We start from the raw sequence: 16,925 nt of genomic DNA on the forward strand, positions 1-16,925 counted from the left end.
TTGAATCTTGCGCCATTTATGCGGTAAAGTATTGCCAACGAAAAAAAAGACAGCGTGACAGCTGACAGTTTAGGGTTTTTAAACTGACCACGCACAGCGAAGAGAGTTCGTTGAATGGATTATGGAACAACAACAAGTGGATGCTGATTTTTCGAACAAAATCCAGGATTGAAGGAGGAAATTGAACGCTGTATCAACGAAATTCAGCCACATTTATGCAAAACGGTCATGGAAAATTTCAACAAAAGAGTGCATATGTGCCAGCAAAGCCGTGGAAGCTATTTACCCGATATGCTATTCCATACATAACCCTATACTGTATACTTTATAAATCAATAAAAAATGTACAATTTTTAATTATAAACCTGTGTTTTCTATCAAAATTACTTCTTGCGTGAATTTTGGGACACCCTTTATATAGGTCTTCTCGTCCTATGTTTCATTATCCTTTCTCCTCCCCGATTCTGTCGTTCCTCGAAACTTTCGATGACCCCTAGTTGCACTCAATTCGCGTCCTCGTCGTTGTCGTTTGCGCTGCACCCGCGAATCCGATGCACACATAGCGCGTTCTCTCATTCCACAGCATGTCTTCTTCCGCTCGTGCCTTTACCCTTTCTCGTTCCCCGTCTCTCTTTCTCTCCCTGCACCTCTCTCTCTCTCTCTCTCTCTCTCTCTCTCTCTCCTTCCGACGAGATAAATGTACGCGCAGCGTTGTGCCCAGTGCGTCTTGCCGTACGGGGAGCGCGCTCGCTGCGAGAGGGGACGAGGTGCGCTCATATAAATGCAAAGTGGCTTAGGGAATAGTTGAGCACGACGCGAGCAAATTGCAGAACGAAACGTTGTGTGCTTCTTATGGACAGAAATAAAAGTGTCCGCGGCGTCGTCCGTGCGGCCTGGGCTAACTGCCTGCGCGAGAACGGCGAGAGTGACGACGGAAGGCGTTGTTGTGTCCGCTCACGAAGGACAGTCCTGATGGGACATTAGCATTTTTCATTCTCGCGGCAGATGCGCGGTAAACACGGTTGAATGTCACGCAGCCGAACGTTTCCTAGATAGCCCGGGCGTCTCGCGACGGTACTCTTCTTCCGGGAGGATCGATTTTTACCATTACATCTTAACTCGCCCCGACTTCCGAGAATCCTTCCAAAAGTCCTTCTCGCCTGCCGAAAACATCCGCGAGAGAAGATAAGCTATGAAGCGCAGGTGAGGTTAGGCGAGAGCTCGATTCGAGAGCACGCATGCCAAATTCCACGCGCGTTAACGTCTTCATGAGATATCCTCGGGCACCCCGTGAGGTATCGGTCCTGATGCATTATGCCTTGTATCAGCACAGGCACGTTCCGTAACGAGATTCATACTTGGTCATTAACATACGTGCATTATAGAACGGCCGGCGCGGCGCGCTGCCTCGTTACCGGAGAGCCCGGGCGATTCGTCTATGTCCACAAAGAAACATTTCCACGGTGATTCAATGTGGCTGTTAACAGTGGCCAGGAAATCACACACCGTTACAACCCTCACCACATCCATATCCTAATCACAGATTTAAGCTCCTCGAGCACACGCTAACACGGAGCGATACATCACCCGTGGAATATTAACGCCCGGTGCCGCGACGGCCGAGCCTAATTTCAAATTTCCTATCTAATACATCACATTGCTCGACAATTACACGGGAGGATACTTCTCGGAGGTTAGGTCTGGCCGATCGGGATCACACGGGCCTTTCTCGCGGCAGATGCACAATGGCCGGCGTGCGGCTGATACGAATACGTACACGCGCGGGAAGAAACATTTCCACGTGTATTCGCTTAATGTAACCGAATTTCAGTCAGGATTAATCCGGGATAGATGGGCATAGTTTTTCTAATTGGAAATAACACATCCGTATTACCGCGAGAAATAATCAACAACATATTAACACACTCATTAGGTACAGAAGAATTTTTATGAAAAAAATTCATGGGACGCCAATAATAACAAAATATTAAAAATATTCTGCGAGGGATAGGTTAAGTTAGGTATCCGGGTTAGATAGTTATATGTGAAGAGATAGCTGGGTATGCCTATAATAATGTAGCAACTCGTTTATCCTTATTTATCTTTTTAATATTTCACATCTTTTTATTAATTATTGACCTTTTTATTAATCCTTTTATTCATTATTAATAAAATAAAATAATATAACATATAGATAGGTTAGTAAAACACATAAAGAAAATGCAGAAGCATGGATTTCCTCTCACTCGACACGACGTACGAAGTTTGGCATTTAATGTTAGGTACTCAAGGAAAAATGACGGTCGAATATATATATATATATATATATATATATCTAGAAAACATCGATCCGATGTCCTTTGCTTGCTATTTCTCGCTGAGTAGGCTGTCCATCTAACCCTGAAAAAAATGAACCATCTGTTTGAAGAGACCGCGTAAAGATGCGTATACCGCATGAAACGTAGTCTCGCTGACGAATTTCGAGATTAAATATGAAAATACGATGTTTTTTTAGTCGTTTAAGCCCAGGTCTAATGTTGTAACAAAACAAAATAAACCGTATTCGCGAGGTATTCTTCCGACGTGTGAAACACACATTTTGGAGGTTACTAGAAACATAAAATATTTATTTACTTACAATAACAGTGTTTTTGTGCAACAGGAAGAGACACATCTATTCGTGATACATCCAACTCACAACTGATTAACGCTGATGCCTACTATATGTTAACAAAATTACATCAATTGACCATCTATCCCTTATGCCCATCTATCTCGAACTTACCCTACAGCGACCGAAACCTTTCCTCGTTCCTCAGGAATCAACTGAAAACTCGACTGCAACGCAAGAGAAATTTCAGTAGGAGGTTTCTGAAATACAGAATGCCCCAAAAGTCCCGGAACGGCCAAATATTTCGAAAATAAAGCAGAAATGCAAACGAAGCAGTCAGCTTGAAAATCGCAATATTGGTGGCAGCGCCATTCAACTTCTTCAAACGATTTTCTTCGCTCTTCTGAGTTGATGTCTTGTAATAAAGATGTCTTCATCCGATGAAGATCTTTTTTGATTGGATAATATTATACCAAAAATACAAAGAAAAAGATTTGGTATACACGAAATAAATAAAAGCAGAAGAGATAATAGTGAATACCATAATTTATTTGATAATCTCAAGAGAGACGAACAAACATCTTTCCAGTACACAACGATGACTCTGGAAACTTTTAATTACTATGATTTTTACTTCTTTTGTCCCAAATAGGAGGTCTTACAAATATTGTTGAAATTAAATTATCGATGTCCATTTGCAGTGTTAGCTGAGATTTCGTTCACGTGTGTGATATAATGGTTCCACGCCTTTTGTGAGAATAGCTGAATACTCTGCTGCGGCAAATATATTTTCGAGACAGAAAATTTGAATTCCTCCAATCGAAAGCAGTCGTTGATGTGGACGGTTCTTCGATTTTTGCGAAGGAGAATTTCCCGTTACTGCAAGAGAACCGCATGTAAGGGTACGAACACGAAGAAAGCAGGTTTTCTGCTTTCCGATAGGCGCGGGCTATTGGCACTTGAGAAGGACACACTAAACGCGTTTTAAAGCATGAAACCTGCCAGTTTCTGAGTTGATGTCTTGTAATAAAGATGTCTTCATCCGATGAAGATCTTTTTTGATTGGATAATATTATACCAAAAATACAAAGAAAAAGATTTGGTATACACGAAATAAATAAAAGCAGAAGAGATAATAGTGAATACCATAATTTATTTGATGATCTCAAGAGAGACGAACAAACATTTTTCCAGTACACAACGATGACTCTGGAAACTTTTAATTACTATGATTTTTACTTCCTTTGTCCCAAATAGGAGGTCTTACAAATATTGTTGAAATTAAATTATCGATGTCCATTTGCAGTGTTTCAGGAGTCAACCGGCGCTCACAGTCGGAAAGGAGAAACTAAAAATTCGTTCCGGTAAATTCGCTCGCGCCGATGACACGCGCGGACAAGTCCGAATCTGTTTTTATTATGCGCGGTCTCATATGATGACGTATATATATTCTTAATGCCGATCGACGCCTATCGGCGCTGGCTATCGGAAAGCAGAAAACCTGCTTCCTTTGCGTTCATACCCTAACAGGAAATTTCCAGAATGTCACTGCAGCATGTTTCAAACACGTGATACTTATTAAAACGCGCAGTCCTGCGTCTGCTTCACCGCCACACGCTAATCTCGCGCTAATCTCGGCGATCGCCCCTCGCTCGCATGAACGAGGTATTTCGGTGCACGCATGAGTCGCACCGAACTGACTCCGGTGCAACATGATCTTCTCCTGCGCACCGGTCCGGCGATGCACCAAAGCTGCTCAAGGAGAGAAAGAGTAAAGAAGACACACACACACACACACATACACATACATACCGACGGAGAAGCGACACGGGGGATTAAAGTGGGTCAAGCAAGCCCACGCTACTCGCGCGCAACGAGAAGCGACGTGGTGTCCCGTCGGACACGGCGCGGTGGCCTTGACTTACGAGTGCGCGGGACGCGCTTTTTAACGTGTCATCGTACAGCGGTGCTTTGTTATTACAAGCAGGAGCTCGTAAAGCAGACGGCGGCTTCGCCACGGCGAAACGTGGCGCGGTGCGCGGGCGAGGGTGCATAATGCGCGCGCGGGCCCTACATAATTACCGCGTCGCGGGGAAGCTTTATGACCGCGTACTTGGCGAGTATTAATTTCCTCTCCCCCTCCTCTCTCTCTCTCTCTCTCTCTCTCTCTCTCTCTCTCTCTCGAGAGAGAGAGAGAGAGAGAGAGAGAGAGAGAGAGAGAGGGAGCGGGCGAGCTTGCCGAGACGGAGACGGAAATCGAGCCGGAGAGACGAGAGAGGAAGATCGGCCGGAGAAAGCGAACGATACTCACACAGCCGGCGAAAAGAAGACGGCTCGCGGAGTCGCGCTGCGCTGCGCTGCGCTGCGCAGCGAGAGATAGCGCAACACGCGCTGCGCTGGCACGTCGTTGGCGCGCTCGTGCGATTTTATCGCTTCCCGCGAGGCCCCCCTCGGTTACGTCCGCGTCTTTTTCGCCGAGTTCGCCGAGTCGTTCGTCTCGGCAGCACTCGCAGCTACCTTTTCATCTTCTCTCCTCACCTTCTTTCTTTCTCTCGCGGGCCTCGCCTCGCCTCGGCGGTACACAACGCGCCGCGCGCTCTCGAATCTCGGCATTAATTATCGTCCGCGCGCGGACGGAGGCCGCGCCGGTTTCACGCCTGCGTTCCTCCTCCTGGGGCGGACGAGTCTTGGGGAGAATCGCTGCTATTTTACATGTTAACTTTGCTTTTCCTACGCGTCCTGCCTCAGCGAGTCCAATTAAGCGAGCGAGCCTTCTTCTTTTTCGCCGCGCGCCTTTTCGCTTTGACACCGCGTTTCCTCTCCCTCCTCCGGCCGTATCCTGGGAGGTCCTCAGGACGCAACTTCGATGGCGAGATTACCGCTCGCCGGCCGAGAGACGGATGTTAAGGAGGTTTTATATCCTCCGCGTGGCCTATATATCCGCTCTAAATCAGTCCGTCCGGCGATCTGATAGGCAGCACCTGCTGCCCCACCGGTATCGTTCTAAACATTGCACTCGCTCATACAGATATCATTTGGGAACATCTGCCAGCTGGTCCTCGTGCCTGTCTCTCTCTCTCTCTCTCTCTCTCTCTCTCTCTCTCTCTCTCTCTCTCTCTCTCTCTCTCTCTCTCTCTCTCTCTTTCTCTTTCTCTCTCTTTGGAAAGAGCGTGTACCTAGTCCTTCCACGAGCCCCAAAAGCATCCATCTTACAGGTCGCCAAAGTGAATTTCACTGAAACTTTATGAGCGGATCCTTCGCTCGTACGAGCGAAGTGAACTTGTCCCTCTGTTTCCTCGTTCCTTGAATCTCGAATGAAACTCATCGGGCAATTCCGTCCGGAAGCGAGAGAGGATCCGCTCCGCGGCGGCGGAGAGTCGCTCGACCTCGGCGGCCGAGGATCCTTCCCGAGTGGAATTTCGGCTGGAGGAAACGTAACGCAGGGGGAGCCGATTCCAACTGGAAAAGCGCTCCATGCGGTTTCCACGGCGGCGTCAAGTCCAAGTCGCGCTCGCCCTCCAACGACGAGCGAGAGCGAGAGGGAGGGTGGACTCTCGAGGTGCGAGCTTCGTCATTGTCACGAGGCTGACACTCGGGGGTATCGGCCTCGGTCTGGCCATTAATAATCTTCGCCTGAACGAAGAAACAAAGAGGTGGAGCACGAGGCGAGGACGAGGACGAGGAGGACGAGGAGGAGGAGGAGGAGGAGGAGGAGGAGGAAGAAGAGGTCGGCTGTACGGTGCTCGGTGTGCGAGCGCGCGCGTACGACGTCCGTTTCGCCGTCCGGCGTATACGTGGTAGGTACGTTCGAATGTGTCCGATGCATCCGATAGGGCGGGACACGAGCATAAACAATTGTGCATCGGCCTCGCCCCTCGCCGATGCGATGTAATAAAACGAGAGGTCTCTCGCCGGCCCTCCGCCGCCGCCGCCGCCGCCGCCGCCGCCGCCGCCGCAGCCGCCCCGATCCTGAGAAGAAGAGTTCTTCTCATCGAGGCCCCAGGGCCAGGAATATCGAAATGAACCGGCCTCCGCGCGATATTTCAGCGAGCCACGGGGGTCGTGCCGCGTGGCCGGGGTACCTCCGAGTCCCGACCTTCTACGAGAACTAACGAAAAATAAAGCGCAGTCATCGCTAGCGAGGAGGAGAACCTCTGGACTTTTAACGGCCCGCCATCACACGTTGTTTGACTATGCGCTGATATCAGGGGTGTGATTTAGTTTTGAGAGTTTTAGAGGCAACAGAGGTGGTACTAATGTCAGTTTTGTCGAAAATATTCCAATCACGGCTATTGTTTCTTAGTACTTTAATATTAATCCGTGATATCTGGTCATATTTACCAACAATATTTAGTAGTAGTAAAAATCGTATTGACACCATCTTAAAAATGAAGCTTCCTAAAGAGCATTTTCAATATGCGTTGCCTTTGCTTTTTAATCAGAAGAAAACGGCGGCTGAAGGTCATAGAATTCTGATAGAATTCTATGACCTTCAGACTTTAACCTTGTGGTGATGTTGCTCCATCGATTAAGATAGGTGAATATTGGTTTAGACGATTCAAAAGTGGCGATTTCAATGTTAACGACAAGGATCGCTCGAAACAACCAAAAAAACTTGAAAATGCAAACTTGCAAGCATTATTGGACGAAAATCCAACACAATTCACTTCAGAACTTGCTAGAGCATTAAATGTTGATCGTGCAACAGTTACTAAATGTTTACATGATATATGAAAGATTCACAAAGGAGGAAAATTGGTTCCATATCAATTATCGGAAAATGCTATTGCGAACTGATTGAACATTTGCATATCGTTGACAAAATGCTTGACAAAATGAAGAGCATTTTGTATTGAATTGTTACTGGGGATGAGAGATGAATCTATTTCGATAATTTCGATAATTTCGATAAACCCACGAAAAGAATCATGGATTGATCCAAGTCAAGCGGGAACATCTACTTAGCGGAGCGCAATATTCACGGTTCAAAGGTATTTGGTGGAATCAAGAAAATATTGTGCACTATGAACTGTTAAATCCGAATGAAACTGTCCCCGCTGATCGTTGTCGACAACAATTATACAAATTGAAGTGAACATTGGACCAAAAACGATCAGCAATTGCGAGTGAACGATGCAAAGTGATCCTTCTTCACGACAATGCTCGACCTCATGTTGCATTATCAGTGAAGCAAATGCTATTAGAGCTATTAGAGCTGGAATTGCAAATCTTGCTGCGTATTCTCCAGACATTGCTCTATCTGGTTATCACTTGTTCCGTTCGATGCAACATGCTCTAGAATAGGATTTTTCAATCTTTTCTGCATTTCGCACACCTAAAAATTTATTAATAAACCTTCGCACTTTCTAGAAAAAAAAATTATTCGAATGTTTCGTGATAAAAATTAGTTTTTAGGATTTTAAGGTAAGAAGTTAAAAATTAAAAAACATATTCAATTTTTTAGAAATTAATTATCATTTTAATATTATAAAATTATTATCCATGGTATCAAGCTTCCCATAGCGATACGTAGTGAATATATACGTACAGATATATAAAAAATATATAATTTCAATAATGTTTTTTTTTTATTTTGATGGTAAAAATGTCGAATTATTTCAGAATTCATCTTAATCATTATTAAATATAATCACTTTTCCTCGCCCCCCCCCCCCCAAGAATGTTTCTTTGCACTCCCGGTGGGAATCCCTGCTCAAGAGGATACACACTTTCATACCTTGGAACAAGTGCGAAAATTTGTTGAAAATTGAATCAACTCCAAAGAAGAATCTTTTTATCGTTGCGGAATCCATCTCTTGCCAGAAAAATAGGAAAAAATTGTAGAAAACAAAGGAAAATATTCTGATTAAAGTACTCGTTCATTATCTTGTTTAAGTAAATCAATGTTGAGAAAAAAAACCCTCACACCCAAATCATACTTCTAATAGAATGAGAGAGAGACCCGCTTTTTCCCTCTCAACAGAGAAAAACGAGAAATCCTCAAACTAAAGCTGGCTGCTGCTGTATTTTTCACATCGAGGAAAAATCTTATGAGCGCAATGACGGTCATTCGACACGTTCATTCCCCGCGAACAGCGAGCTATAAAGCAGTACAACGCGTGCGAGGGGTGGGGGGTGGGAGGAAGCGATAATGTTCGTCGGAGAGCTACCGATCCCGCGTTCATAATCTCCGATTCACGGCGTCGACGGCGTCTTCTTCTCTGACGGTCACGGCATGTGCCCTTTCTGAGCCTCGTCTCGCCGGCGAGGTGCCGTCGGAGCGACCTGGCCTAAAATAGAGGTAAGCTTTTAATTGGAATAAGTATCACGGACACAGTGCAAAAAGCGTCGGGCCCGGTCCTGATGGCGAGTGACGTTCCTCCGCTCCGCTTCGGGCAATCCACGCGACGACTGAACCGTGTCGGTTCTTGCGCCGTTGATTAAACCGAGCGGCAAGCTTGTAACTTCCTAATTTATTAGAGCGCATTACCGAGAAAAGTCGAGACTCGCACGCTAAATTAAATTCCGTCCGGGAGATACTCGTTCTCGGGACGAGAATAACCGGCGAGAACAAGTCGGGGAAATAATTACTGATATCGCGACAGAGAGAAAGAGAGAGTGACGCGCCGGGAGGAGCGAGAATAAAAAGCTGGACGGTCTCGGGGAACATGTACCCCTTATAATATTGTTCCGTGGACAACTTAACGTGACGAATAATCGTGCGCGCGCGCGAGTGTTGACCTTAAAAATTCAATTAATTTCCAGCTCTTTCCTCACACCGGCTTGTTGGCCCGAGAAAAGATTCCTAATTTCAGGGATTAAATGTAACAATCCTAGCATATTGAAGGGGCGACCCCGTCGAAAGAGCGCTTCCTTTCTCAAAAGCAGATTAATAGCGTGCCGATGAGAAAAGCGGAACGGGAGCAAAGGAGGAGAAAGAGGTGGGGAGGAGGAAGGGATGAGGCGAGGAGAGAGAAAGAGAGAGAGAGAGAGAGAGAGAGAGAGAGAGAGAGCGGGCGAGCGAGCGAGAGAGAGAGAGGGGTGGAGGGGGAGGGGGAGAGAGAGAGAGAAAGAGAGAGAAGAAAGGTGATGGTCGTTCTCCCGCGGCAGGGCGGACAATAGCAGCTCCACGAAGTGTAGCGGACAAACAAATAGCCAATTAAAATTCCGGTTGCACAGCGAACATACTTGTATCAGCTGCAGTACCACCAACCATTGTGCACCGAAGGCATGCGCGAGCCAGTGTCGGGATCGGTTGACTGGGTCTGGGTACCAGAAGATCGGTTGCTTACGAGCAACCTTCGAGGACTATCCTCGCGGTAAACGGAGGCTCGTTTGCACCATCCACTCGACTAAATCTTGCCCCACGAGACATCGTTATCGTCGAATCACGCCTTTATCGCGCTCGATTCGTGTCCTCCTGCGCGAGGGCCTTTCTCCCTCCCTCCCACTCTTTCTCTGCTGCTTCAGTACGCTCAGCGTTTGGGCATCGGGCGGGTACAATAGCGATCCCGAACGCACGAGCCAAGGATCGCGAAGATCGCCGAGATATCGACGTTGATCGGGTCGAGGACTCGCTCGCGCGTGCAACGCGATGCTATATCGATCGCGCGTATTGTCCCGCGACCTCGATGCCCGATAAAATTCGCGGGGTGATTAATTAAGGCAGAGAATTAATTATCTGGAAGCGGGGCGCTTCGTTCGCACCTTACACGCCGTTACACGGCGCTCCGGCTATAAATGTCAGGCACGAAATTACTTCCTCAGCCTCTCGTTCCGGCGTGTGTGTGTGTATGTGTGTGTGTGTGTGTGTGCGTGTGTGTGTGTGTGTGTGTGTGTGTGTGTGTGTGTGTGTGTGTGTGTGTGTGTGTGTGTGGATGTTATTAGGAAATCGTTTAATTGGTAGATACCGATTTTAACTGGTATTATGAATGGCCTCGAGCGTCACGGGGTCATGAAAAAAAGATGCAAAACTTATTATCCTATTACAATCCCGATGCAACCTATGGCGCAGCCCGGCAAGAGGGGGAGGGAGGGAGCGAGCGCGACTCACGGCAGCGCGCGACTCGTTGCAGCGCGAATCTCGCCGAAAGTTTCGGGCGTCGGTGAAAAATCCGCGACACCGCGGCCGATCGATATTCAACGGTGCCCAACGAGGAGAGCCCTCCCGTCCTCCGGGAGGGCGCAGCGAGAATGAACGATTACTAAATTACAACGCGCCTCTAGATACGATCGGCGGGCCATAATTGCAGGACTATTCATACATTATTGGCTCGTATATTATTTGACGCGATTCAATAACTCTGCAGCGTCGGACGGCGTCGATGGTATCTCTCCGTCGTTAAGGCGCATTCGCAATATCGATCGGCCCTGATGAATGGCCGCGTTTAAGGTCGTCATTTTTCCTGGCGATTATTAACGCTAAAATTGAATGCGTCCGTGTGAGAGCGGAGGACCAGCTCGTCGCTGATCAAGAGGCCCGAGCTGCGCGCGCGTGTGTGCGGATCGCGGGGAACGGAACTCCTCGAGATAGAGAGAGAGAGAGAGAAAGAGAGAGAGAGAGAGAGAGAAAGAGAGAGAGAGAGGCAGTCCATCTTCGAATGTGTGCTAAAAAACCTCGCCGGCTGCCCCCGAACTACCGGGGGAACGCCTCGCTACGTTACTTCTAAATGCAGCGCGCCGGCCGCGCTGCTCCTCGTGATTTATCGGCCGGCCGGCAAAGTAAATGGAAAAGTTTTGCTCTTTCAGCTGCTCCCTTTTTTCAGATGCTCAAGATTGTCGCTCGGGCATTATATCGCGCGCGCGCGGACGCGAGGAGTTACTTTCAACGCGCACCCCGCGCCGGGCGAATTATATATGGCGTCGCGTGTTTCGCCACGCGGCTCTCCCGGAGTGTCTTTAGAGACTCCCGAGACACTCCGAGATGATATAGCAGCTTGACGTTGATAATCCGCCCCGAAAGTACACGCTGCAATATTCTCCGCCGCGAGTGCTCTCGCGAGTCAAATTGCAGGTCGGCCGCTTCGCGTAACTTTCCGTCGCGCTGCGATCAGCGAGGCTAACGAGCGCAGATATGGAGATAAATGCGATTATTAATTAGCGCGCTCGCGCGCAGCATTGAACGGGAAGACGCTGAAAACATACCGCGGCTAATGGCTTCCGCGTCGTAAACCATCAAAGATTTATCCCCGTCGCTCGTCGCTGAGACGCGAGATCTCTTCGGGGAAAAATTCACCACAGCTATCGATAGACGAGTCTCTCCCTGCGCGAGTCGCGCGCACCGGCCGTTAAGAGGTTAAAGAGGAGGGATGATTTAGCGCTCGACTCGGCGGCTTAATTATTTCATTTCGGAACTGTCGTTAAAGTCGTATTCATCCGCCATGACCGACCGACAGATCCGCGTTTTACGTAGGTACACCCGCGACTGTTTACCGACGTACAACACAACGTCGCGGGGGAGGGACGGAGGGAGAGGGAGGGGCGGGGGAGGTAGCCTGCGTTTCTCTACGACGACTACCTGCGGCTAATTTACAGCGAGCCGTGCGGATAAGTTCCGCCGTTATTCTTCCAGCTAGAGTTTCTCGTGGTAGAGTTGCCTCTCCTTCCTCTCTCTCTCTCTCTCTCTCTCTCTCTCGCTTTCGCCCCCTGCCCGACCCGCTCGCCGGACGTTCCCTCTTCCTCATAACGGAGGTACCTGATTCACCTGAAAAACCGATGACTCGTTTCTGCGTAGGTCGATCCGGATCTGCATAAGCGTAAGCAACGACCGCTCGCACACGCCGCTCATTTAAGCCCCTTCCTGAGAAGTAGCGACCACCTTGACGAGCGGCCGCGTGGTCAATAACGTGGCCGAGGGAAGTCACGCGATTCAGGTAATGAGGGTGACGAAACACCGCGGCTGATACGTATCGAGGGCATTAATACGTCCCAGAGGGGCAAGGTGCGAGCATGACGGGGGGGGGAGGGAGGGGACGCGCGTGTGTACGACTAAAAAATGCAAATAGACCGGCGCGAGCGCGCTTCCATTAAACATACGGCTATCGCGCAGCTGTTCGGCGAGGTAACAGTAACGACCGCAGTATGGCTGACGAAGGCTCTGACGTGCCCAGAAGGGAGGACGTTGTAGGGGAGGTCGTCGGCAAGGCGACTCAGGATGAAAATGAAGGCGAAGACGTGAGTTGAGGAAAAAGGAGGCATTTTTTTTTCTTTCGTCAGCTTGCTCGAGCGCAGAAATTCAGCGCTGTTTGGAAGAATGCTCCGCGTTTGCGTTGTGTCTGACGCGGGGTAATCGACAGGTCGACAAGAGCCCGATCACGACGACTACCACGCCGAACGCTTTGATAACGAGGCATTTAGGCCCGTGTGACGTTCAACCACACGACACCAAGGTCTCGATCGTGGGTACCAGGAAGGTCGGCATGGCTTGCGCCATCGCGCTCCTCATGAGAGTCAGTATATCCGCGCAGCGAGATGCGGAAGCCACCGGCGTTTGAGCGATGATCTTGTCTCGCGTGCTTTTCAGCGAATTGCGAGCGAGGTCTGTCTGATCGATCAGAACTTGGACAAGGCTGCCGCCGAAGCCGAAGACATTCAGCACGCCTCCATGTTTCTGGGATGCCCGCTTGTGACTGGCACGTCAGGTATGTTGCGTCGCGTTTCAATTAGTCTCGAGGCTCGCAGCGCGAACGCGCGCTACGAGAAGAACGAGAAATTACGCGGGTCTTCGAGTACGAACCGTTAATCCTTTGAGGCACGTATTTTTCAGAAAATCCGAATCATATGAAAATTTATATACGAGGGTTTCTGGGGTCGCTGATGACGAATCCGTTATCAGATTTTCGAAATTCAAGATGGCCGATCTAAGATGGCGGACGCAAAAATGAAAAATCACGATAATTTCGGTGACAATGGGTATTGTGGGATTTTTGGAGCCGCTGATTACAAATCCATTATCGGATTTTCAAAATTTAAGATGGCAGATTCAAGATAGCGGCCACAAATATGAAAAATCGCGATAATTTTGGTGACATCGGTGATTCGTAATCAGCGACTTTGAAAGCTAACCAAAGTACAATTTCAACTAATCATATAAAAATTTTATGATCCGCCATCTTGGAAAATAAATTTAAAAATTTGGACCTCAGATTCGTAATCAGCGAGCTCAAAAACTAACTAGAGTACAATTTTAGCTAATTTTATGTACATTCTATGATCCGCCATTTGGAATCCCCCATCTTGGAAAATTAATTTTGGAATTTTGACCTCAGATTCGTCATCAGCGATTCAAGAAACCCCCAAATCTTGATTTTGAGCAAAAAATTCTCTCATATTCGTAATTTCGTGGAAAATGATTTTTTTCTGTAAAAATGTATTTTTCGCACTTTGTTTATTTATAATAAATGGACAACTTATGCAAAACATTTTTCAACTTTTCATGTATGTTCCCATATCATATAAGAAGCTAAAAAACGCAAAAAACCCGACAAGAATCCCTCAAATATGAAATATTTCATGAAAATGTGAGAATAAATAGGTGATAAGTATACTTACTACTATGCCTCAAAGGGTTAACCGTTGAAGCCGCTGCATTATGCGACGGTTAATTATTTAGATTATTTCAATCAAAATATTTTTCACCGCTTGCTACAATATCTTCTCATTTTTCTAGCAATAAGTGAAGTCCACAGTAGAAAAAAGAATTTTCTTTAGAAGCAATCCATTCATCGTCAACTCTTAACATTAATCAAAACACGTAATATTGCATTGATTGCACATTTGGTATTTTTTTTTCATGAAATTTGAAGTTTATTTACAAAGAGTCAAGTAGCAATAGTGTTCCTTAAAGTTTAAAGTTGGCACTTTCAAATCATCATGGAAGGAGAAAAAATTTTTAATTTGAACCAAAATTACAAGATATTAAATGTAAAAGCACCGAATTAATATGTACGCCTAATATACAGGCCGTGTAAGAAGTACTGGGACGGCGAAATATTTCAAAAACTGAGCATTTTAGAAAAAAATGTTTCAGACAAAAGTTGTATGGTTTTAAAGAGGATATAAAACAACTATATCATTTTGTTTACAGAGGATGCCACTTTCGAGATATTCACCGATCATTACTTTTCTTAAATGGAAATCCAAATTTTTTATTATATCATCTTTTTCTACCAATTAATTTTAACAATTTTTGTTCGAAACATTTTTTATTTGTCTAATATTTTTGAGATATTTAAGGAAAACTTGATATCTTTTTTAATATTTAACTCACGATATCTCGCTAATTATTTGTCGAAAGAGAAAATGATATACTTTTTTACTCTCTTTAGTCTCAAGAATATAATAATGTTACAATAGCGCCCTGACTTTTATTAATTTGATGATTAGGAAATTTCCAATGGTCGATAGATTAACAAAAGTTAGGGCTCTATTGTAACAACAATATTTTATTATAAAAAGTAGTAGACAAATAAAAAAATGTTTCAGACAAAAGTTGATAAAATTAATCGGTAGGAAAAGATGATATAATAGGAAATTGGGATTTTCGCTTAAAAAAATATTTGTAAACAACATTTGTAAACATTTGTGAACAAAATGATATAATTGCTTTATGTCCCCCTTGAAACCATATAACTTTCGTCTGGAACATTTTTTTCTAAAATGCTTAAATATATTTCGCCGTCCCGGTACTTTTTATATACTCTGTATATTTTCCCCTCGTACCTCTAACTCACATGTGACTCTCCAAGAGCTCCGTCCATCGCGTATCAAAGTATAGCCGATGGTGAAGTAGTCGCAGTGATTCACACTCCGAATGATCCCGTCGTCACGCTCCGTTTCACAGCCTACGCGGCATCAGAGCGCCTCGTGAGCGGCCGTCAACGAGGCGAACCTTCCGAGCGTTGAGAACGAGAGGCAGTCTGGTTCACGGGCCGGCACGAATTCCACAAATTTCAGATTGATACGTTCGGACTGATGAGCCTCGGCGAGCGTCAACCGCGCGTCAATCGCGCGTCGTGATCGTCGCCCGGCTTCGATCGACGCCCATTCGAAGCGACGAGCCGTCGGGTTACCTGCTGTCAAGAGGCCGCTGTCAACGGTGCAGCGGATCAGAAACTATGCTCCCCAGCGCACAACACGGCCCAGAGGGGGCGGGGGGGGGAATGGGTTTTGGGTTAACGCGGCGAGTTTCGAGGCTCGGGATTCTCCTCGGAGTCGTTCTTTAATCTCGATCCTCATCTACAACGGCCTGCGCTTGCAATCGGGCCGAGAACGTTTCCCCGGAGTTTTTCACGGGCACGCTCGTAAATTTCGTGCACTCCTATTTATCGCGGCCACGATCGACTCTCCACGCTGCGGTTTTCTATTTCCGTCCTCGGCGCTTACCCCGCCGCTATGGGACGTTTGTATCCTTTTTCTGGCCAAAATTATAAAGATTAATTTTTATGAGGTAAATTTGTATACACAGGGGTATTTGGGGTCGCTGATTCTGAATCTGATATTAAAAACTTAAAATTCAAAATGGCACATCCAATATGGCGGTCGAAAATAGTAAAAATTATTTGTTTTTTGTGGAAATGAGATGCAAGGAATTTTTATAGTCGTTGATTTTGAATTTGATATCAAGAACCTGCAATTCAAAATGGCGAATCCAAAATGACAGATCAAAATTTTTGCTTCTGGTGACTAATAATATTTCATTATATATACTTTTACCTCCATATTAGCTGGTGAAATATCACGACCCCAGAGTGCGCCACGTGAAGGCTACAGTAGGATTTTACACTCCATTTTTCTATTTTTTGTTTTCCTTACTTTTAATTTTTTTTTATTTTTTGTTTTTATATTATTTTTTGTTTTTATATACTTTTAATTTTTTGTTTCTGTTTTTATTAATTTTTTTATATGCTTTTAATTTTTTAATTTCGACTCTATTTGTCATCTGTGATCGAAAAAACATACGTATACCGAGTTTGATACATATCCATAATATCATATAAAAGTTAGCCATTTGAAATCACATATTGAATCCGCCATTTTGAATTTTAAAATTTCGACTCCAGATTCGTAATCAGCGACTCAAAAAACCTTTTATAGATAAGCTTACATATAAAATACGATATTAGTCGCTCTTACCACTTTTGGCACAAAACGTTGATTTCGGCTCACCAGTGACCTGGTTAAAATGATCTTTGCTTGTGAAAATTATATTTCACAAAGTTGCGCCTAGCTGCAAATTTCCTAAACGATTTTGGTTCGAAGATTAAGGTTCCATCTAAAATATGAGCCAAAATTTGGTTTGTTATCGGTTGTTATC

At 45.8% G+C, this 16,925-nt stretch overlaps 1 protein-coding gene across 1 annotated transcript in view; it reads left to right on the forward strand.

Annotated features, from left to right (window-relative positions):
- The window catches only part of LOC105185198 (L-lactate dehydrogenase), a 66,651-nt gene that overhangs the window by 41,640 nt on the left and 8,086 nt on the right, over positions 1 to 16,925 (forward strand). Inside the window, exons 2-5 of the mRNA XM_025304981.1 lie at positions 12,345 to 12,483; positions 12,660 to 12,784; positions 12,907 to 13,059; positions 13,134 to 13,251. Coding sequence (XP_025160766.1) covers positions 12,692 to 12,784; positions 12,907 to 13,059; positions 13,134 to 13,251 — 364 coding nt within the window. The 5' untranslated portion in view covers positions 12,345 to 12,483; positions 12,660 to 12,691. The remainder of the gene's footprint in view (positions 1 to 12,344; positions 12,484 to 12,659; positions 12,785 to 12,906; positions 13,060 to 13,133; positions 13,252 to 16,925) is intronic.

Source organism: Harpegnathos saltator, unplaced genomic scaffold (assembly GCF_003227715.2).
Source record: "Harpegnathos saltator strain DR-91 unplaced genomic scaffold, Hsal_v8.6 scaffold659, whole genome shotgun sequence".
NCBI lineage: Eukaryota > Metazoa > Arthropoda > Insecta > Hymenoptera > Formicidae > Harpegnathos > Harpegnathos saltator.